General features: G+C 40.8%; 1 protein-coding gene across 1 annotated transcript in view; it reads left to right on the top strand.

Annotated features, from left to right (window-relative positions):
• ATP8B4 (ATPase, class I, type 8B, member 4) overlaps window positions 1-22,959 on the top strand; it is a 229,142-nt gene that overhangs the window by 46,822 nt on the left and 159,361 nt on the right. The window contains exon 5 of the mRNA XM_006895328.1: window positions 9,353-9,425. Within this exon, the coding sequence (XP_006895390.1) occupies window positions 9,353-9,425 (73 nt within the window). The remainder of the gene's footprint in view (window positions 1-9,352; window positions 9,426-22,959) is intronic.

The raw sequence follows: 22,959 nt of genomic DNA, 5'->3' as shown, positions 1-22,959 counted from the left end.
AATAATTCCTATTCATAACAATAACAAATAGTACTAATTTTCATTCACTCAACTCTAGTGGCCTAGTGAGTAGAGGGTTGTGCTGCCAACCTAAAGGCAGCTGCCCCACGAGAGAAGGATGGGAAATCTCTTCAGAAGTGATTTACAGCCTTGGAAAACCCACTGGAGGGTTAGCTGTGAGTTAGATCCTATTTGACAGCATAAACAACAACCACTACTATGAACTACTTATTAATATTCTTGGTCCTAAAGATACAGTGGTGAAGAAAATAAACTCTGATAGTGAAGGAATTCTTGCTCTGTGTTTTAGGACTTATATGTTGTTGTTACGTACCATTGAGTTGAAACTGACTCATAGCTGACCCTCCAGCCTATTTTTCAGAGGCAGTTAATTGTATGGGAGGAGATCTTTCTCCTGTGGAGCTGGTGGGCTTGAACCTTGTGCCTTTTGACATTTCAGCTCCTTACCACGAAGTCACCAGAGCTCCTGAGGGATTAATTATTGTTGCAGTTAGGTGCCCTCCAGTGGAATATGACTCATAGGGACCCTATGAACAGCATATCTGAGTCCTGTTCAGTCTTGTGCCATCCTTACCATCTCCGATACTGTTGGTCCCATTGCCTCCATCATTCTATTAATACATCTCATTGAGGGCCTTTCTCTCTTTTGCTAACCCTCCACCTTTCCAAGCATGATTGTTTTTCTAAAGAATACCTCTCGGAACAACATGCCCAAAGTATCAGATGAATAAGTCAGTGCTTTCTCCATTGTTGTTAGGTGTCGAGTACAGCTGATAGCAATCAGGGGAGAGATCAATGACATTGGCTTTTAATATCTTCTCCATTATCCCCATCTCTTCTTCTTCTGTAGTTCTTAATATTATTTTGTTATTGTAGTTTGAGTGAAAGTTTATAGAGAAAACCGGTTTTCCATTCAGCCATGCACACGCATTGTTTCATGACATTGATTACAATCCCTACATTGTAACAGCACTCTCCCTGCTTTGCCCTTATATTTCCCTTTCCATCACTATTCCTTCCTGCCTTCTGTGCTTTATCCCTGGGAAAATACTGCCCTTTAGGATGTATATGTTATTCTGGAGCTTTTGAGAAATTGACGTTGCTTTTCAGAAATCTATATTGTTATATTTGGGCCTCAGGGGAAGAATTTATGGGCACTCAGGAACTTTTGAGTATGGGAATGGTGAGGAGCCCATTGAAGGGAGTTCAGTGAAATGGAGCCTTGCTTGTGGTTGGTAGGTGCCAAGGAGCCAGCCCTGACTTATAGCAACCCTATGTACAAACAGAATGAAGCCCGGCCCGATCCTGTGCCACCCTCTTCATCTCTGCTGGGCTTTCGCCCACTGTTACAGTCAGAGCCTGGTAGGGGGCTTTCTCCGTCTGATTTATATTTTCTCAGTGGAATTGTCAGCAAAGTAGAATATGCTACGTCTCATCAGGGGGAAGTATGTTTACACCAGTTTGCCAAAGATTATGAGGTGCAGTCGATATTTCTGATGGCCTATGAGTAGATACCATAGTTAATGCTGTACTCTTTCAAAACTCTTTCCTAAAAGTAATTCTGGTTGCCGTTCTGTCAGTTAATCTCCACTTGCTTTATGGAGTCCTTGAGAGTTAACTTTTCTATGTATTTTTCTTGAACTTTTTAGCTTATTATGCAGACACGTGATTATGGGTGTAGTAGAGCAAAGGCAGTCTCATCACCATATCTATTCCTCTGAGAACTCTGTTTCAAAGAAGCCTTAATTATACTGTATCTGTTCCAAACTGTGAAATAAAGTCATGGTGATGTTAAAAAATTGAGACATTCTCCAGTCTTGGAATTTCTTGATTCTGTGTAAACAAATGCATTTATTTCAGTGCAGTCATATATTGCCTTTGTGAGAGTGGAAGGTGCTGAGTCTGTGGGAATAAGAGTTCTTGTCACAATACATGAGGCTCCGCTGCAAGATCTCTTCAAACACCAGCCCTGAGAACAGATGCACCGCACATGCAGGACCAGAGAGCATCTGTTTTCATTGCTTCGAGATGATGGCAAACCCCAGTCATTATATAGGGTAAAATCCTAGAAGAAGTTCTCGAAATATTTTGAAGATACCCTTCAAAGAAAACCTTCCTGTCTTCCCCTTCAATCCTGGATGGATGTCTTTGATGCTGTTTTGTTGCCAGGGATTGTGGGTGCAGCAAGAAAAAGGATTGGATTTAAAATATGGACTTTTAAAGCTTGTTTACAAGTCTTTTTTAGACTGTGCTTGGACCATAAGTTTGAGGGTTTCTGTAGCTCTGACCTGTTAAAATATCAATACCCACTGGAAAAAAAATAATCTCTAAAGTCCTGAATATGCAACTGTAATTACCTTGTAGGATAGAGAATAAATAGAGCAGAAATTAAGAACTCAGAGGAAATCTGCTACCAAGGACCTATTTAAAGTACTAAAGAGCAAGGGTGCCACTTTAAATACCGAGGTACCCCTGACCCAAGTCATGGTACTTTTTTCTTTAAATTTTATTTTATTAATTTTTAATGAACATTTACAGAGATTTTGGATTTCCATTCATTCATTGTTGTACTTTTTTCTCTACCTCCCCGCCCCAGTTCACTCCTCTCTTCAAAAATCAAAAGATAATCTTCTTCATTGGTTTACAATCCCCCCAGCCCTCACCCTGCCGCCCAGCCCCACCCCAAATGCACTCCACTATGCAACCTTAATTCTGGATTCCTGTGATAATTATAATAACCTATCATATATAGCTTTTAAACTGTTCTCTCCCTCATCTGTTTCAATGCAGTATACATGATCTATCTAGTTTTTCCTCAGTCGTACCCCAACCGTTATGTCAGTCAGACATGGTACTTTTAATTGCTTCATAAGCATTTGAGTTGGGCAATGACTAAGGGACATGAAAGAAGAATTGATGCCTTTGAACGGTGTTGGTGAAAAAGAGTATTTGCTATACCATAGACTGCCAAAAGAAAAAAAAATTCTTCTGTATTGGAAGAATTGGCAGCCAAGGTGCTCCCTAGAGTCAAGGATAGTGAGGCTTTATCTCATGTACTTTGGCCGTATTATCCAGAGGAACTAATCCTTGGACAAGGACGTCATGAAAGCTGAGGGCCAGCAAAGGAGAGAAAGCCCCTCCATCAGCTGAATTAAGACAGTTACTGAAATAATGGGCTTAAGCATATTGTGAGCGTGGTACAGGATTGGGCAAGTTTTCCCTCTGTTGCATGTAGGATTGTTATGAGCTGGAGCTGATTTGACGGCACCTAAGAGCGGCAATGGCAGCAACATACAACAGTACACAGAGATTGTTCTACAGGAACTGCAGCACGTGTTAACCAAGAACACATCACATACCCCACGATTACCAAGAACCTCAGTTCTCTTTACTGTAATAGTTTAGCTATATTTATAGAATGTTGATGCCTCCTCTTTAAATAAGATTGCTTTCTATGATAATCTTACTTTCTTTCCCCCCTAATTTTCTACTAGTTTATTTACAAAATTCGAATACATTGTTTTCAAGAACAAATTCTTTCAATTTCCCTCACCCCACCTATCAAATTGTACAACCCCATGATGAATTCCCCTCTCCCGCTGCACATTTTCATCCCTCTGCTTCCAAACCTCTCCCACCTGTGGGCTTTCTTTTTTGCTGTTCACTAATATACCAGATGTATTAAGTTGTCTATTGTTTAGATTATTAACACACTTGGTACGAGCAGTCTGGAAATAAGGGGACACATTGCGCTGGGAAAATTTGCAGTTACACACTTTTCCAAATTATTGAGGAGTAATATGTCAGTCTGAGGACTAAGGTGCATTTGATTCATTCCATAGCCTTTGCGATTACTAGCTAGGCATCCAAGACCTGGACAATGAGTAAGGATGACAGAAGAAGAATTGACATCTTTGAGTTGTGGTGTTGGAGAAGAAACCCAAACATCCCCTGAGTGGCCAAGAGAATGAACAGATATGTCTTGGAGAGGGAGCAGCCGGAGTGCTTTTTGGAGGAAAGAATGATGAGCCTTTGCCTTACATACTTTGGATATATTGCTAGAAGGTGTGATTCCTTGTAAAAGGACATAACGTTGGGAATGGTAGAGGGTTGTCAAGGAGAGAAAAACCCTCCACCAGGGGGATTGATTGACACAGTGACTGCTGCAATGGGCTCTTGTGTGTCAGGAAGTGTGAGGATGCCTCAGGACAGGACTAGGTTCAGATCTTTTGTTCATAGGGTTGCTAAGAGTCACACTTTACTCGATGGCACCCAACAACAACAGGAACACCACCACCACCACCACCACCACCACCACCACAGTTTGATAGTAGCTATTCCCGGAATAGCCAAGCTAATTCCTTCCCAGATTGCAAACTACTTTTGGGTAGTTGCATGCCTTTCCAATCATACTTGGCTTCCAGCTGGTAAGAATTTGTTACCTGCCAGGTAAAGGTTCTTTAGAGCCTACGCTCCACAGAGGTGATAATGTGGCCCATGGAATGTGTATACATATATCCTGAAAAGTTTTAGGGTGTCAAATTATTCAAATATGTGCTTTTTTTTGAATGAGCTGTGCATTGAGATTAGTGGAGGAGGGAGATGAGCAAGGGTAGAGCAGGTTTTAGAAGATGTTTGGAGTAACAAAGGGACCTTGTGGGAAGAGGAGGTTGGAGATAGTAGTAGGAACTGAGCAGATGCTATTGGCAGAGGGCAAACCGATGGCAAGAGGGGAAAAAAAAGACAAAGAAGCATGTAGTAGTCACTTTCCATCAAGTCACAGACAACTCATAGCTGACCCTCCAGGGGGATTTCAGAGGCAGTAAATCACATGGGAAGAAACTGCCTGACTTTGTCCTGAGGAGCAGCTGGTGGATTTGAGCTTCTTGCCTTTGGATGGTTATCACAACTCGTTGTCAGTAAGCTGCCAGAGCTTCCTGAAAGAAGGCTGAGTTGAGATAAAGGGAGACGAGGTGAGGTTCATGCATGGGGTTAAAGATATTGTCTGCTTTCTTTGCTTTTCAGATGACATTAGCAGATTGATGGCCAGTTCTTAGCAAGAGTTGGACATATGACTTACTTGGAGTATTTGTCCAATTTTAGAAATATTTGCTAAGTTAAAAGTAAGGTTATAATACAGATAGAAATATAGGTTATCCCTCTTGCTTGAGAATCTGACATAAGAGATTTTTCCCTTCTCTACTATCTATGGGGTTTAATGTTTCCCATATTGGATTATGCATATCAGAGATTTTTTGTATGTCCTGGAAATTTGAAGATGTTTTTAAAAAACAAACTTTGTTTTAGTTTGTTTTCTGAGGTTCCCCCTTCCTCACAAACATAGCAGTCAATTCCATGTAATCCCCACAAATCTCACTTTAAAAACATCTTTTTAATTGATTCCATTTTATAGGCAAAATTTTATACTGAGGTTGGAAAAAAGCAAATGAAATGAAATTTAAGTGAGAGAACTCAAGTTATCATTTGCTATCCACAGTGACTGTTGCTACTTATCTGATACAAAATTGATTCTAAAGTATGCATTTTTAAGTGTTGAACAGATCCCTTTCTATTTTCATTGATTTTCTGTTAGAGTACAAATAGTTCATCCTAGAGCATATAATGTTACAGTAGGTGGCATAATTGTTTGGAATTGGAACATACATCGCTTTGACTCTTTTCCTAATGTAGATACACATTCAATAGCACTTCAGGGCAGTTCACTAGCAGTTCAATCACCGTGAAGAAAGATAGGATTTCCATCTTGGTCAGCTCATAATGACTTTCATCTGAGATACTATCCCCTAAGATATGTCCAATGCTCTAAAGGAGAACAAACTAGCATAACATCTATACCTGTTAAAAAAAAAGAAGTTTAGAAGGCTGCTTTGATTCTCCTGCCATTGTCAAACTAGATAAAGTGCCGAAAAACTATGGCACTGGAAAAAGGATTGAATTCTGGCTAGAGATGAAAATGCTACAACTGAAACCTTTCCAGAACAACGTGTACTTGGATCCATATTAAAGAAGAAATTTTTCGAGAGTGGAAGCCAAACGACCCTGTAGAGCTGATAGTGTGAGGCATATTTCACAATTGTATAAGGACCGTAGTGGTGCAGTGGGCAAAGTGCTTGAGCTAATCAAAAGATGGGTGGTTCAAGCCCACCAGTAGTTGTATTGTGGCAAAAGGATGTACCAGTTTCTTCCCTAAGAGTACAGTCCTAGAGACCTTGTGAGGCAGCTCCATAGTTCTATTCTGGCTGTTAGGGTTGCTGATTCAGAGTTAAAATCAGATTTAATTTGATGGCAGTGTGTTTGACCTTTTTTGGTTATTGTTGTTATGTGCTGTTGAGTTGCCTGCGACTTATAGTGACCTTATGTACAACAGCCCTAAACCCTACTCTATCCTGTGCCAATCATTCTGTCTCTGATAGACCCATCCTGATTACCCCAGTCACTGTATCAATCCATCTCATTTTTAGGGTCTTTCTCTCCTGTGCTGTCCCTCCAACCTCCCAAACTTGATGTCCCTCTACAAGGATGAAGCTTCAGAATCCTTGCCTCCAAGGAACATCCTGGCTTCACCCTCTGTAGGACAAACCTGTTTGCTCTCTTAGCAGTCCATGGTATATTCAGTACTCTTCTCCAACATCACAGCTTAAAGACATCAATTCTCCTTCTATTATTCCTAGTCATTGTCCAGCTCTCAGATGCATAGTAAGTAATTGCAAAGACCATGGCCTCTACCAGGCACACCTTATTCTCCAGACTGACACCATTGCTCTTCAGTACTTTAGAGAGTTCTCTAACAGCAGAATTTTCCATTGCAATAACATCTTTTAATTTTCTGGCTGCTGGTGCAAAGAGTGTTGTTTGTAGAGACAAGCAAACTGAAGCTGTCAATAATCTCTTCACCATCCATCATGATGTTGTCAATCAGCCTGGCGGTGAGAATCTTTTTTTTTTACTTGAGATTGAGCCTCAATCCATACAGAAGGCTGCAGTCCCTGACCTTCTTCAGCAAGTGCTTCAGGTCCTCCTCAGTTTCAGCACGCAGAGTTGTGTCATCTGCATAACACAGATTGTTGATGAGTCTTCCTCCACTTCTGATGCTACATTTCTTCTTATAGAGTCCAGCCTCCCGGATAATCTGTTCTGCATATAGATTGAAAAGGTATGGAGATAGGACACATTCTGGGTGTATACCCTTCCCAATTTTGAATCATGCAGTGTCTCCCTTGCTCTGTTCTAATGACTGCCTCCTGGTCCAAGTAGAGGTTTTGCATAAGTACAATAAAGTGTTCCGCGATTCCCATTCTTCTCAGAGTCAGCCACAGTTTGTTGTGATCCCACAGTCAAATGCCTTTGCATAGTCAATGAAACACAGACATTTCTCTGGTACTCCCTGCTTTCAGCCAAGATCCATCTAACATTAGCTGCAATATTCCTAGTACTGCAACCCCTTCTAAATCTAGCCTATACTTCTGGCAGTTCTTTGTTGATGGGTTGTTCCAGTCATTTTTGGATAATCTTCAGCAGAATCTTGCTTGCAAGTTCTTTTCTAGCCTATGAAACCAGTATATTAGGGCTTTTTGTTTGTTTGTCTTTAAAGTGTATAATAAAATTAATCTGTTCATCTTAAATTGTGGGAACCTGTCATCCTCATCCTATCTTGAGTTTCTAAAAGGATGTATGTGAGAAAGAAGTGTGAGTAAGGCATCTACCTAGGAAAATAAGGCTGGTTTATGCCTTGCGGCTTTTCAAGAGTGAGGAGCAGCTTCATGGTGCACTGCCCAGGTTCACTGTTGTCAGGGAGTGTGCCTGGCTTTGGGCAGCCCAGTTTAAGTTGTCACCAGGAACCTGACCAACTGAACAGAACAGCTTCTCATGATGAAGCTATGAAGCGTTTTTGCTTTGAACTTGGTGAATTGTGCACTTAGGGCTTCATGATACACGTGAGTTTCAAAGAACACAATGCAGCACCTTGACTACAACGTTCTCTATTCTGAGCTGTTGGTCTTAACCAATTAGAATGCCATGAAGCTTGCCTGTCACTCAGCTCCAGTGCTGTTGTTGGTGGAGTGGGTAATCTTTCTCATTCCATCTTCTAAGGCTTCTCTATTATCACCCTTTGCCATTGCTTTCCTTCCCACACTTTGTATCCTTTTCCTCACTTGCATTTTAATGATTGTCTTGGAGTGTTTTCTTTTGCCACATGCTATTCTCCTTTCCTTCTTGTCTCCATTGTAACATACTTTTGAAGCAATGACACAGATATTTTTATAATTAGGTTAATGCATCTCAATGTCAAGAAAACAAAGATTCTTAGGCAACATCATGATGAATGAATACAAGATTGAAATTGTCAACAACTTCATCTTACTTGGATCCACAATCAACACCCTTGGTACCTACCAGCAGTCAGGAAATCAGGAAATGTATTGTACTGGGAAAGTCTGCATTTAGGTACCTCTCCAAATTATTGAGGAATAATGATGTTAGTTTGAGGACTAAGGTGGGTCTAATTTAGGCCATTGTCACTTTTGCTATGCATCTGAGAGTTGGAGAATGAATAGGGATGATAGAAGCAGAATTGATGCCTTTGAGCTTGGTGTTGGAGAAGAGCACTGAACTTCCCATGGACGACCCAGTGAACAAACAGACATGTCTTGGAGAGGGTGCATTTGGCATACATTTTGGAGGCAAGAGTAATGAGACTTGTCTCACATACTTTGGGCATGTTGCTAGGAAGCACTATGCATTGGAGAGGGACATGATGCTTGTAAGGGTGGAGGGCCGGCAAAGAAGAGGAAGATCTTCAGCCAGGTGGACTGACACAGTGACTGCCACAAAAGGTTCCTGTGTGTCAAGAAGTGTGAGGATGGCATAGGATAGAACAGGATTCAGATCTATTGTTCATAGGGTCACTATGACTCATACTTGACAGCTTTCCCATCACCACCACCAGTGACTGATTCTCTCTTATTTATTAAAAAATGTTTTTTCCCCCAGGGAGTGCAAGCAGGAGTCAATAGCTGTTACATGAAGCTAAGATAATAGAGGGGTAGGACAAGCACTCAGCCAATAGTTTGACATCTTGAATTTACCACTAATGCACTGAGAATCCTATGACAAATAGCCTAACCTCTCCGGGCCTTTTCCCCCTCACATCATGCAAGTAGAGGAAGGACCTTGTTATAAAAGACTCCTTTTGAATTTAACATTCTAGGAAACGGCTATGTGCTTCCTTTGTTGTCTGATGCTGAATTATTAAAGGATTTCTTTGATTATTCTTTGCTCTTGAAAAAAGTAATTTTGTCTTTGTTCTTAGGCTGCAGAGTGAAAAATGGATGAATGTCAAAGTGGGAGACATCATTAAATTAGAAAATAATCAATTTGTTGCTGTGAGTATTTAATATTGATAAAGGAATTTATCTCAGTTAAAAATAGTCCTGTACTGGAGAACATTATGCTAAGTGAACTAACTCAGTCCCATAAGGACAAATACCATTTAAGACCATTATTGTAGACATAGATAACTAGTAAAATGTGTATGAGGATCTAAGGGAGGGGGAAGCAGGGGAGCAGAAAAGTGAGGATGGATTTGGGGATAATCATAAGGTCACACATTTTGATAGGTAGAGGGAGGGATGGGTTAGGGAAATGGGAAAGATCCAGTGTGAAAAACAATGTGTATGAACTTTGTAAGTATGCCAGTATAAAATAAATATTTTATATTAGAAAAAATAGTCCCATAAGTAAATACTGTGGATATCAAATGTTGTTGTTGTGTTACACCAAGTTGGAACTAACCCATAGCTGACTCCTGTGAGTTTACAGAGGCGGTGAGTCACATGGGAGAAGATTGCCCATCTTTCTCCTGTGGAGCAGCCGGTGGATTAGAACTGTGTACTTTTGCACTGGCAGCATAATTCCTTACCCTGAAGCCACCAAAGCTTTCTATAAGTACCAGTAGGTACTAATATGTTTACACTTGCAAACTTAGTAAAGCAATTCTTACATAGAGTAGAAAGGAGGGAAGATCAGTAGCTATTCACACAAAAGTCTCAATTATAAAATGTTTCAGGAGGGATATTTATTTATTACTTTCGAGAACATGGTAACCCAGATAAAGCTGAGAGATTACCACCTAATAATGTTTTTTTTGTACCTTTTAAATGAATAGATGTTGTTGTTGTTAGGTGCCATAGAGTTGCTTGTGACTCATAACAACCCTATGTACAACAGCCCTGAAACCTGCTCTATCCTGTGCCAACTTTACTGTTTCTGACACACCTACCTTCATTAGCCCAGTCACTGTATCAATCCATGTCATCGATGGTCTCCCCTCTTTCTCCAGCTGTCCATCCTCCCAAGTATGATGTCCCTCTCCAAGGACTGGTCTCTCCTTGCAACATGTCCAAAATATGTCAGACAAAGCCTCAGAATTCTTGCCTCCAAGGAGAAGCCTGGTCTCACCCTCCCTAGGATGAACCTATTTGTTCTCTTGGCTGGCTGTGGTTCATTCAACACTCTTATCCAGCACAACAGCTTTGAGCATCAATTCTCTATCATTTCTAGTCATTGTCCAGGTCTCTGATACATAGCAAGCAATTGCAAAGACTATGGCATGGATCAGGTGCATCTTAGTCTCCAGACTGATTTTGTTTCTTTTCAGTACTCTGGAGAGGTACCTGACAGCAGACTTTCCCAATACAATTCACCTCTTGATTTCTTTCTTTCTTTCTTTCTTTTTTTATTGTTCACCTCTTGATTTCTTGACTGCTGGTACTAAGACTTGACTGTGGAGCCAAGCAAACTAAAGCAGTCTAAACGAAAACATTCTCAATCTCTTCATCATCTATTATGATGTTGCCAATCGGCCCAGTGGTGAGAATCTTTGTTTTCTTGATATTGAGCCTCCATCCACACAGAAGGCTCCAGTCCTTGACTTTTTGCAGCAAGCACTTCAGGTCCTCCTCAGTTTCAGCAAGCAGGGTTGTTTCATCTGCATAACACAGATTGTTGATGAATCTTCATCTAATCCTGATGCCACATTCCTCCTCAAAAGCCCAGCCTCCCAGATGATCTGTTCTGTATATAGATTGAAAAGGTATGGAGACAGAATACATCACTGGTGTATACCCTTCCTGATTTTGAACACTGCAGTGTCTCCTTGCTCTATTCTGATGACTGCCTTCTGATCTAAGTAGAAGTTTCGCATAAGCAGAATCAAGTATTCTGAGATTTCCATTCTTCTCAGAGTCACCCACAGTTTGTTGTGATCTACACAAATGCCTTTGCATAGTCAATGAAACACAGATAGACATCACTCTGGTACTCTCTGCTTTCAGCCAAGATCCATCTAAATTAGCTATAATATCTCTAGTACCTCTTCTAAACCCAGCCTGCACATCTGGCAGTTCTCTGTTGATGTACTGCTCCAGTCGTTTTGGATAATCTTCAGCAGAATCTTGCTTGCATGTGATATTAATGATATTTGATAATTTCCACACTCTGTTGGAATCACGTTTCTTTGGAATAGGAACAAATATAGATCCCTTCCAGTCAGTTGGCCAGGTGGTTGTCCTCTAGATTTCTTGGCACAACTTAGTGAGCGCATCAAGGGCACTGCCTGTTTGTTGCAATATGTAAGTTGGTATTTCATCAATTTCTGGAGCCTTATTTTTTGCCAGTTCTTTCAGAGCAGCTTGAATTTATTTCTTCATCACCACAGGCTCTTGCTCATATATTGTTTCATGAAATTCTTCTGTATTAGCTAATTGCTTTTGATACAGTGACTCTGTATACTCCTTCCATCTTCTTTCAATGCTCCTTGGATCATTTAAAATTCTGCCCAAAGTATCCTTAAGTAATGCAACTCATGGCTTTAATTTATTCTTCAGGGTGTCAATTGTTTTATATAAAGAAATGTTTTTAAAATTCTCATGAATTCCTAAAACAGTTTATTTTCACATATTTTGAATACTAATTATCAAGAAAATGATGAACAGTCAATTTACAAAATATTTAAGTAGAAGTACCCCCCTAGTAACTACCAAGCCAACCCCAACCCACTGCCATTGAGTCAATTCCAACTCATATCAACCTTGTAGGATAGCATAGAATAGCCCAGAGGGTTTTCAAGTTGTAAATCTTTATGAAAGAAGGCTATCTCTGCTTTCTTTTGAGGAAGGAGTGACTGGTGGAATAAAATTGCCAACTTTTTGGTTAAGAATACCATCACTCAGTCCTCTGAGTCACCAGGGATCCTTCTAGTAAACTCCAAACCCTCATGTGCTGTAGAGTCCATTCAGACACGGGTGATCTTTCACAGGGTTTCTGAGCTGACTTAATGGGATCTTAATGGGAGCTGACTGGTTCATCTTTCTCACCAGCAGAGGGTGTATTTGATCCTCCAAGTTTTGGCTAGAAGCCCAACTCTTCATACAGTACGTTGATATTAGTTGCCATCAAACCGATCTGGCATGTATTGCAGAGCTGAGCTGCAGGTTCTGTGTTGTTGTTGTTGCTATTGTGTACCATTGAGTGGGACCTGACTCATAGCTGACCCTGCAGTCTGTTTTCAGAGGCAATGAGTGACACGCAATGAGATTGGCTATCTCTTTCCATCAGCTCTATAGAGTTTGGTGTTTTTTTTTAAAACCTTTTTTATTATTTATTGTGTGTGTACCATTAAATCAGATCTGACTGGTACAGGAGGAGATTGTCCCTCCTTCTCCAGCAGAGCATCTGGCGTCAATAGAGTTTTAAAATCTGTGTTTCGATGGCAGATCCACAGACCTTCCACCCCCCCCTCCCATCCCCCAAGGTTCCCTTGGGTAAGTTCAAATAGCTAATCACGGATCAGTCAGTAATCATTTAGTCAATAGTCAAGCACTTAACTATTTATACCACCTAGGATTCCAGAGATAAGCTAACCTAGAAAAGAAAGCATTTATACTTCTTCCTGAATAATCAAAATCAAAGATGTTTATTGATTGTTGAGTTAATGAAATCTAATAAATGAGGTCTTACAATTTAAAATTCAACTCACTGCTATTCAGATTCTGAATCATAATGACCCTCCATCGATTTTGAAGGCTGTTGATCTTAATGTAGGGGACTGCTCATCTTTCTCTTGGAAAGCCACTGGTGGATTTGAACTACCAGAGATGTACAGCCTTTTTGGTTAGTAAAGCAACAACACATGCTAATATAGCTTTTATTAGGCTATCAAAGACCTTATGATCTATAGCCTCAAATGACCTGTGCTAAATTTTTCTTAATAACATTCGAAGCCTCAATCTAATCACTAGAGCACAAGTGACCATAGTTCAGATTACATTTAGGGCAACCAAGGGAGCTCTGGTGGCCTAATGGTAAAAAGCTACCCTGCAATCCCAAAGGCACATGATTTGAATCCACCAGTTGCTCCATGGGAGCAGGATGGGCAGTCTCCTCCTGCGTGACTTACTGCTTCTGAAAACCTGCTGAGGGTTTGGCCATGAGTTGGTTCTGATTCGACAGCACATAACAACAACAACAACAACAAAAACAACGTTACCCAGGGAAGGGACGAAAAAAGTAAATTCTTGCAGTCTTTATGCCAAGTATTTAGTAACCCCTTGATGTTAAGTATTGTTGAGTTGACTAAGATTGATAGAGTTCTTGTTAACAATGAATCTGGACCTTGCTTTATCTTGACTATCTCTGAAATATTTGATCCCACCATTATAGTCATTATGTCAATTTGTCTCATCGAGGGTCTTCTCCTTTGTTGACTCTACACTTTTCCAAACATAATGTCCTTTCCCAAGGACTGGTTTCTCCTAACAACATGCCCAAAGTACATGAGACGAAGCGTCACTATCTCTGCCTCAAGGGTATCTTGGCTGTACCTTTTCTAAGACACATTTGCTTGTCCTTTTGGCAGTCCATGGCATACTCAGCATATATATAAGAAAATAATTTGTGATAGGTTTAATGTGTGCATCAAATTGTATTCTTTATTAATTTTGAGATAATCATCCCCAATCTACACAGACTGGTCCCAAGATCTATTTTAAAAAAACAACGTCTAAGAGTTCACGTTCATAAACAATCCTCTCTTATTGAATCACAGTTGGATTTAAGGCTAAAGACACTAATCAGTGGACAGTCCACCCATAAAATACATGAAACTATAGGAAGATAGGTATTTATTTCTCTGGCAACCCCAATTCTTTGGAAGATAGTGGAGAATCAAGAAATAGCCTAAAAGTGTTAGGGAGTGGAGGTTGTTAGCCAAAACAGAAGTTGGTTTTTTGTCCCTTTTTTTTTATTGGGAAAAAACATATTGGGGGTACAAGGAGGTGAGGGTTGGGGGCAGAGGGGTGAGGATGGGCAGAGATGCAGTTGAAAACAGAAGTTTTGAGGTTAATATTTGCACTGTGACTTGGACCCCTTATGCATAAGAGAGATACCAGGCTTTCGCAATTTATTTGATTCAATTTAAAGAGCTTGCCCGGCTTGTTTTCCAGCTCATTAAAGATTAGCAACAGCCCATCGGGGGATGGTATCTGCTACAAGTTAATATGTTTGAACCCATTGTTGCAGTCACTCTGTCAATCCATCTCACGGATGAGTTGGAGCAGACTTGATGGTGACATACAACAACCACATTTACTAGAAGAACATATCCTGTGGGTAAGATCAAGGCAGATACAGCGTAATGAAATTGGATGGGAATTTGGACATGAACTGAGTCTCAGTCCTGATTATTCAGTGACAGCAAATAAATTACTTGACTAGCTTTGGTTTCTTCATGTATAATCTGAGTGGCAGACGTCTCTAAAACTCAAACTCATTGCCACTGAGTTGGAACAGACTCATAGCTGACCCCTCATTGGGTTTCTGGGATTATAAATTGCAGAGGAGGAAGTTGTCCATTTTTCTCCCTTAGAGTCCCTGGTGGATTTGAAATACTGGAGAATCTGGGTCTTTGGGTTAGCAGCACGACTGCTTATAGACTATGCTACCAGAGCTGAACTCAGATATTCCTGTCTAAGATGACTTAGCTAGACTGCAAACTTCTTGAAGGTAAACACCACCCTGATTTGCGTGGTTTCCAATACCTACTACCACCATGCTGAATCACAGATGACATTCATCTTGCTGCAGGCCTACCTCTTTTTTTTTTTTTGCTGATTCTCTACTTTACCAAGCATGATGTCTTTCTCCAAAAATGACCGTTCCTACTAACGTGCTTAAGTGTGTGAGAGCAATTCTTACTATCCTCCCTTTTAAGGAATATTCTGGCTACAGAGTTGTCATGTAGGGAGTTGATGCTACAGGCCAGGCAATTTTTCTAAGCACTTTCATTTATCTTCTTATTAGCTTGAGGATAGATTGTATATTACTAGTGTTTCTGTTTTATATACAGGACCACAGAGATATGTTGTTGTTGTTGTTATGTGCCGTCGAGTCACCTGTGACTCATAGCGACCCTATGTACAACAGCCCTAAACTCGGCTCTGTCCTGTGCCAATTGCACTGTCTCTGACACTCCCATCCCAATTATCCCAGTCACTGAATCAATCCACCTCATAGAGGGCCTTCCTCTCCTGCGCCATCCCTCCACCCTCCCAAGCATGATGTCCCTCTCTAAGGACCGGTCTCTCCTCACTGCATGTCCAAAGTAAGTTAGATGGAGCCTAAGAATCCTTGCCTCCAAGGAGCCACCCGGTTTAACCCTCTCCAGGACAAATCTATTTGTTTTCCTAGCAGTCCATGGTATTCTCAGTACTTTTCTCCAGCACCACAGCTCAAAGGCATCAGTTCTCCTTCTATCCTCCTTGGTCGTTGTCCAACTCTCTGATGCATAACAGGTGATTGCGAAGACTATGGCCTGTATCAGACGCACCTTAGTCTCCAGAGAGACATCACTGCTCTTCAGTACTTTGGAGAGGTCCCTAACAGCAGACTTTCCCATGGCAATGAGCCTTTTAATTTCCTGGCTGCTGATGCCAAGACTGTTGACTATGGAGCCAAGCAAACTAAAGCTGTGTACAATCTCAATCTCTTCACCATCCATCCTGATGCTGCCGATTGGTCCAGTGGTGAGAATCTTTGTCTTCTTGACATTGAGCCTCAATCCATATTGTAGGCTGCAGCCCTTGACACTCTGCAGCAGGTGCTTCAGGTCCTCCTCAGTTTCAGCAAGCAGGGTTGTGTCATCCGCATAACGCAGATTGTTGATAAATCGTCCACCAATCTTTTTTTTTTTTTTAAATCGTCCACCAATCTTGATCCCACATTTCTCCTCATAGAGCCCAGCCTCCCGGATAATCTGTTCTGCATATAGGTTGAAAAGGTATGGAGATAGGATGCATCCCTGGCGTACGCCCTTCCCAATTTTGAACCATGCAGTGTTCCCTTGCTCTTGTCGTCACAGAGATATAGTACTGTATAATAGTTTACTAATAAGGGCAGCTGAAGTGAAACACAGGAGATGTGACCCTGGAGTCATGACTTCTAACCATTTCCATCTATTGCTCCTAGTGCCATTAGAGCAGTTGCCTTGAGTCTGAGCTTCTAGCATTAAAGGTTCAAACCGGATACTAGAAATCAAATGGCCAGAGAATAATGCACCCAATTCAGATGTGCAACCTTTAGCTACAACTTTAGAATTGTAAAACTTTAGATTTTCAGATTGGGTTGAAAACAGTTTATCAGGAAATGTTAAGCCAAAAAACACATTTCCTTGAGATTGTCAATTAATGGTAATGCGATATTTTGAAGTGAGTATGGTGAGACATTGTCCTGAATACTTTGGGCATGTTATCAAAAGGGGTCAATATTTGGAAAAAGATCGCATGCTTGGAAAATCAGCGTATCAATGAAGGAAAGGAAAATATTCGGTTAAAGAGACTCACAGAGTTTCTGCAACACTGGGTTAGCATAGCTAAGATTGTGGAGATGCCACAGGGCCAGGCAGGGCTTTGTTCTGTTAATACTAAGGGTCACTAGAGCTGTTGTTGCTGTTAGGTGCCATCGAGTCACGTATGACTCATAGCGACCCTATGAACAAATGATCTGAGCCTAGTCTTGTCCTGTGCCATCCTCATACTTCCTGGTACACAAGAGCCCATTGCAGCAGTCACCGTGTCAATCACCCTGGTTGAGGGTCTTCGCTGACCTACCTTCCACCCTCATTTCAACTGACTTCCAATCTGGGCACTACTATAACTATCCTCATTCCTTTAAGGTTCATAGGGTTTTCAAAGGTCTGCTATTTAAGAAGTAGATGGCCCCTCGGCATCTAACAACAGCATTCAGAAGTTACCCACCTCCAGGTCAGGCCACATGTAGCATCTGGCACAGAAGAGTTGTCAGTAATATATGACTCGAATAATAATAAATACAGGAACTTAATTGAGATGCAATTAAGTGAATATTTTTATATTGTATGGTGGAACCTCCTCTGTTCCTCATTTTTTTTTTAAATCTAAACCACTTTGGGATTGAATTTACAAAACTTCTGATTTTATTTTGTAACCAGGAGAAAATGCAGAGTGTAATTCAGATATCATGATAAGAGTAGTTTGCATTAGAAGGGTCACCTAAACTGTTGTTTATGTGAAAAATACACCAGAGTTCTTGAAACCATGAGATAGCAGATGCTGGGACCAGGCGTAACTTTCTCCTTTACGCCTCTACTTCTAGGCTTTGGGTTTTGTTTTAAGGCTCTAATTTCATGGCAGAAATGAACCTCTGATCCAGTTACAGCTTGTTTTCAAGAATTTTGAACTTAGTATCACGTAAGAGCTGTGTAAAAAATTTTGTTGTTGAATTTTATTGAATTCTCTGTTTTACAAAATGATCCTAATATTTTAGTTGTTTACTATGGTGAAAATTTTTGTCTTGAAACAAAGGATTTTTTTTTCTGTGACAGAACAGTCTCATCTTTAAGAAAGGAAATGGCCAGAAAGAATAATTTGGGTTGAACTCCAGTTCTGGATAGGGGTAGATCTGGTCTGTCACTCTCTCTTTTTAAAAAAAAAATATTGAAAAATTGTGGGAGAAGGATGGCAAATGTGATTAACTGCCTCTGAAAACCCTCTGCAGGAATCAGCTCTGGGTTGGTTCTGACATAATAAAAACAAGGTTTTTTTTCTTTATTATACAAAACACTAATTTTCTACTAAAAATGTCTGCCTTCAATGTAAATGTTTTATTTACAAGCAATTGCTAATTTGTTGTGTAAAGTGTGAAGGTAAAGATTTTTGTAACCAAATTGGTCTATTTGAATGAATGCCCCAAATTCAAAACGCAAACTCACTGCTATTGGGATGATTCTACTCACAGTGACCCTTCATGAAGTTTGTGAGGCTCGGAACCTTAACAGGAGGAAATGACAGTGTGTGTATGTGTATATATGTATATATAATCTCCTCAGATCAATTTAACTGTAAGAAATAAAAACAATGACTTCATTGGTATATATCAGGAGGGACTCAGGTGCTTGTTGAGTCTAAATGTACATTGTTGTTGTTATGTGCCGTCGAGTTGTTTGCGACTCATAGCGACCCTATGCACAACAGCCCTAAACCCTGCTCTAGGATGAAAAATATCACCTTTACTCTGACACGTGTTGTTGTGGTATGCTGTCAAGTTGGACCAATTCAGAGCTTCCTGTTTCTGTGGTTTTCCAGAGGCTGTAAATCACACAGGAGATTGCTCATCTTTCTCCTGAGATCTGACACATAGCTATTTTTATGCTTTCTATGTCATTCTGACTTTTGCCCATATTAAATATATTTTACCATAAGTAACTCATACCACACAAGCTATTTGGAATTTCTAATTTTGGGCTAGAGAAAGAAATTATAATATTGTGGACGATACAGAAAACAAAGAGCTCCACATGTGAAACTGGCTTAACAAAATAAAGGGAGATCCAAATGTCATGTTCACACTGACTTTACAAATTTAACTTCCCCACAGGCCAGCAAGCTTCGAGTCTGATAGCCTTTCACTGTTATTGTTACTGTCAGGCACTATTGAGTTGGCTCTGACTGATCATGACCCTGTGTACAACAGAATGACACCCTCTCAGTGCTGTGCCCTCCTCCCAATCTTTGCTGTGCTGGCGTCCACTGATGCAGCCAACCTGTCTCATCGAGGTTCTTCCTCTCTTCTCAGGAGTCTCTGATTCTCCAAGCATGATGTTCTTCTCCAGGCACTGGCCTCTCCCAATCATCTGTTCAAAGAAGCAAAACATATGAGATGAAGTCTCACTAGCCTCACTTCTATGGCACCATCTGGCTCCATTTGGTTTTTGAGCACCAACAAAACAAAGCTGGCCAAAAAAAAAAGAACAAAATTATCTCTATTTATTTGTAGCTGTATTCAGTGATTTTGTTGCTAGTTAGAAGAAAGAGCATCGTTTTGGGATCAGAAGTCGTGAATTCTAGTTCTAGCTCTGCTACCTTGAACATGGCATCAAAACTCTTGGAACCTTGGTTTCTTCAACTCATTGTGATGAAGCTCTCACTTATAGCATTGTGAAGGCCAGAGACTTGCCATGAGTTAATTTAGCTCTTTTGGGGGGTGACTAAGAAGAGTCTATTCTTCCCTCATTGCTGACTCTTCTCACGCTCCTTAGCTACACAGTGGGAGCAATATTACCTACTCATGACGCTGTGGAAAGAATATGGCACAATTATGCCAGAGTGTTCTGAAGAGACCTGTGTGGTGGGTGAAGTCTGTGGTGTGTCGAGCGGTTAATAAAAAAGTTGGCAGTTTGAATCCGCCAGAGCTTTGAGGGAAAAAGATAAGACAGTCTTTTGTAAATGTTTACAGACTAGGAAACCCTATAGAGGGTTGCTGAGTCACAATCATTTCCACAGCCTTGGTTTTGATTTTGGGAGAGTTGTACAGTCTGAAGGTGTTGATGTCCCTTTGCCTTAATCTATTTTTGGGGCAACAAGTGTTAACAAATGCCCTGTAAACCTATAAGGACCAAAATCTTTGGGTCAGCGGACTCAAGAGATATTTGTTCGATTCTTTCCGTGTTTCTTCTGACTGAAATCTCAGGTTTCTTTGAGACAACTGCTTCAACTTTTGGCTGCCTGTGGAAGGTGGAAGGGCGTACTGGGTAGGATAACACTGGTTCTTTCTTGGTATAGTCTAGCCTCTTCTACCAAGACATGGAGGACACAACAATGAACAGAAGGGAGTACAAATCGGAGTCTTCAGACAGTGACTCTGGCTGAAGTTAACCAGCTTCTAGGCCATGTGTGAATTCTGAGAATTAAAATTTCCCTTATTTCTTTTCTTGTAGTAGCACTTCTTCCTGAGGGGACCTGCCTTCCTCTCCTGATAGTTAGAATGTACAGTGGACTACTAATTCCTCAACTTCCAATGCTGTGTAGGCCATTCTTTCCTATGTTTGTATCCCTATAACTTTTAAGTTTCCTAGGATGTGGTCATATCCTGCCCCTATGAAACCATAAAATCTTGGCAGAAAAGATGTTTTTACTGATTTTAACATCTCCTCAAGTATATATCTCAGAGGTGAATTTGTCTGCCTGAATCTGAGTCCTTGCACTCCTAGTTACTAACTGTGGCCTGAAGCAGAGCTAATGAATGGCCCCTGGGCCTCACTTTCCTCTGTTGTTTAATGAGGATAAGAACAGGACCTATACTACAGGATTTCTGTGAGGGTTAAATAAAATATTGCATATGTAAACTCTTGGGATATTGCTTGACATGTATGAAGCCCTCACTAACTGTTGGCTGTTGGTGTAAGGAGCTCTGCTGGAGCAGTGGTCAGTCTAGAAGTACAAATTCAGGGGGTCAGCTCTAGGGAAGCCCTTCCATGTCGGCCCTGGAGGAAGGTCCTTGTTTCCTTCAGCATCTCCAGGTCAGGTGTTCCTGAGATTCCTCTATATCCTAGACTTCCTTCATGTTGAGGAACTGCCGAGTGAAAGGACCTGAGGGTGCACTCCACTCCTGGACATTCTTGGCTGAGATAAAAGGTGCTATAGTCCACATCCTAGATCAGGGTCATGATGGGATTAAGGGGTATTGCATGCCACCCCTTAATCTTGTCAACTATTTAGTTTATTAGATCGCCGAGGATCATTACATAGCTCTAGTATTGCATATGTGTATGCTTTGGGGGCGTCACAGTTCAATCCACAACATACACTTAAAACTTGAATACAAGTTTCTAGATCAGCTAGGAATCAGGTCCCCTGAGAGAGACTGGATAGACAAATCTTGAGGGCCCTAATCTGAGACTTAGTGTCACATGGATGATGGGCTACATTTCCCACTCAGCACCGCTGATAAAAAAGATGACAAGAGACTAGTAGGGCAGTTACTGCAGCTGTCTTGCCATTTCCTTGTCAACATTTTCACTGATGGTAGCACAATGGTTAAGGGCTTGGCTGCTAACCTGAAGGTCAAAGAGGAACCACCTCAGGGCTCCACAGGAGACAGCAATTGGCAATCTCCTCTGGGAAAGCTTACAGCCTAGCATGTCCAATGAGGTATCTCTGTCCTACAGGGTGGCTATAAATTGGAGTGAACACAACAATCTTGGCAAAATAGAAGTGCTTTTCATACACAATGATGTGTAGGCCAACCATGAATGGGATCTATGCCTTTGCCAGTTCTGCTCCTTCACAAATTCCCTTCAGTTTAGCAAAAACAAAGAGAAAACATCAACACTCAACAGTGTGGGGCAAAGAAGACATGAATTAAGGACAGGGTAGGGCAGAGACCAGGAGTGAGGTATCAGAAGACACATTTAGAAGGCAGCTGAGAAAAAGATAGCAAGTAAAGAAGTTGATGGAGGCAGGGAAGGTAGATGGAGGTATAAGTCTCAGGTTATTGAAACAGCAGGAACTGTTAGAGACTTACAAAGTTTACAGCCGTCAGTTTCAGCATCTAGAAGTGAAGTCACTGCTCACGGGAGAATCTAGCCACCAGGTGGCGGTAATGCCTCAGTCACATGTTCTGAGCCACTTGTCAGTGCCTTTCTTGTTTACCAATAACACAACTTACAGGGCTGTGCTCAACGGTAAACAGTTACGTTGGCTCAGTCTAGAGTGAAAGAACTCTGGATTTTGTTTAAAATGCTCTTGTGATGCTAAAGGAGGAGAGGCACACATTCAAAGAGCATCAAGTGTTTAAGCTTTTCTTTCCCCATTGAAATTTACATGGGGGAAATAAGACCATGGTGACTTTCTGAAAGACTACCCTCCCTCCATTCCCCAAACTCTTTAAATAGGGATGTTTAATTTTTGGCTCAAGAGTGAAGCATGCTTTTGACAAGTTCATTTATACTGAGTTTTCTCTTCTTACTGTGACAGATCAGAAAGTAATTTTTCCCTCAATAAGATTATGTGACTTTCATTCAGAGCTGTTGAAGAGCCTTGGCTACATAAAGTCAATTATTCCTTTAGGAGAATGCCAATTGTTGGGTTTTGTTTTGCCCTTTTTTCCCCCCTGGCTCTGTTATATCTCAATTTGGACAAAACTACACATACCCCACCCATCCACAAGCCCTCCTCCTGCCTAAATTTGAGTTGGAAATGTAAAAGCTTGAGAGAATGAAGTTAGTGATTTGATTCTAAACGCAATCTCTGTGACCCTCAGAACAAGGCTTTCTGGTATTTTTGAGAAACAATGATAGGGGCATTTCACAGATTTGGAATGCCAATTGTACATCTGGACATAGCTTGAAAATGATAAGGCTTATATGTCAAAACATATTGGTAAAAGTTTCATTTAGTCTTTTCAGATACGCAGACCCTTCAGAGTGAAATACCCCCCCCTTGTTTTAAAATAACGTTTTAAGATGCATAAGCTATTTTCCAATATAGAAAATTACCATTATTCTAAGACTGACACATGGTACTTGATTTCCAGATCTCAAATGGACTA

The sequence above is a fragment of the Elephantulus edwardii genome, unplaced genomic scaffold (genome assembly GCF_000299155.1).
Source record: "Elephantulus edwardii isolate Elephantulus edwardi_28Jun2011 unplaced genomic scaffold, EleEdw1.0 scaffold00164, whole genome shotgun sequence".
Lineage (NCBI taxonomy): Eukaryota > Metazoa > Chordata > Mammalia > Macroscelidea > Macroscelididae > Elephantulus > Elephantulus edwardii.
The sequence above is the reverse complement of the archived record's forward strand: the minus strand, read 5'-3'. Positions and strand labels throughout refer to the sequence as shown.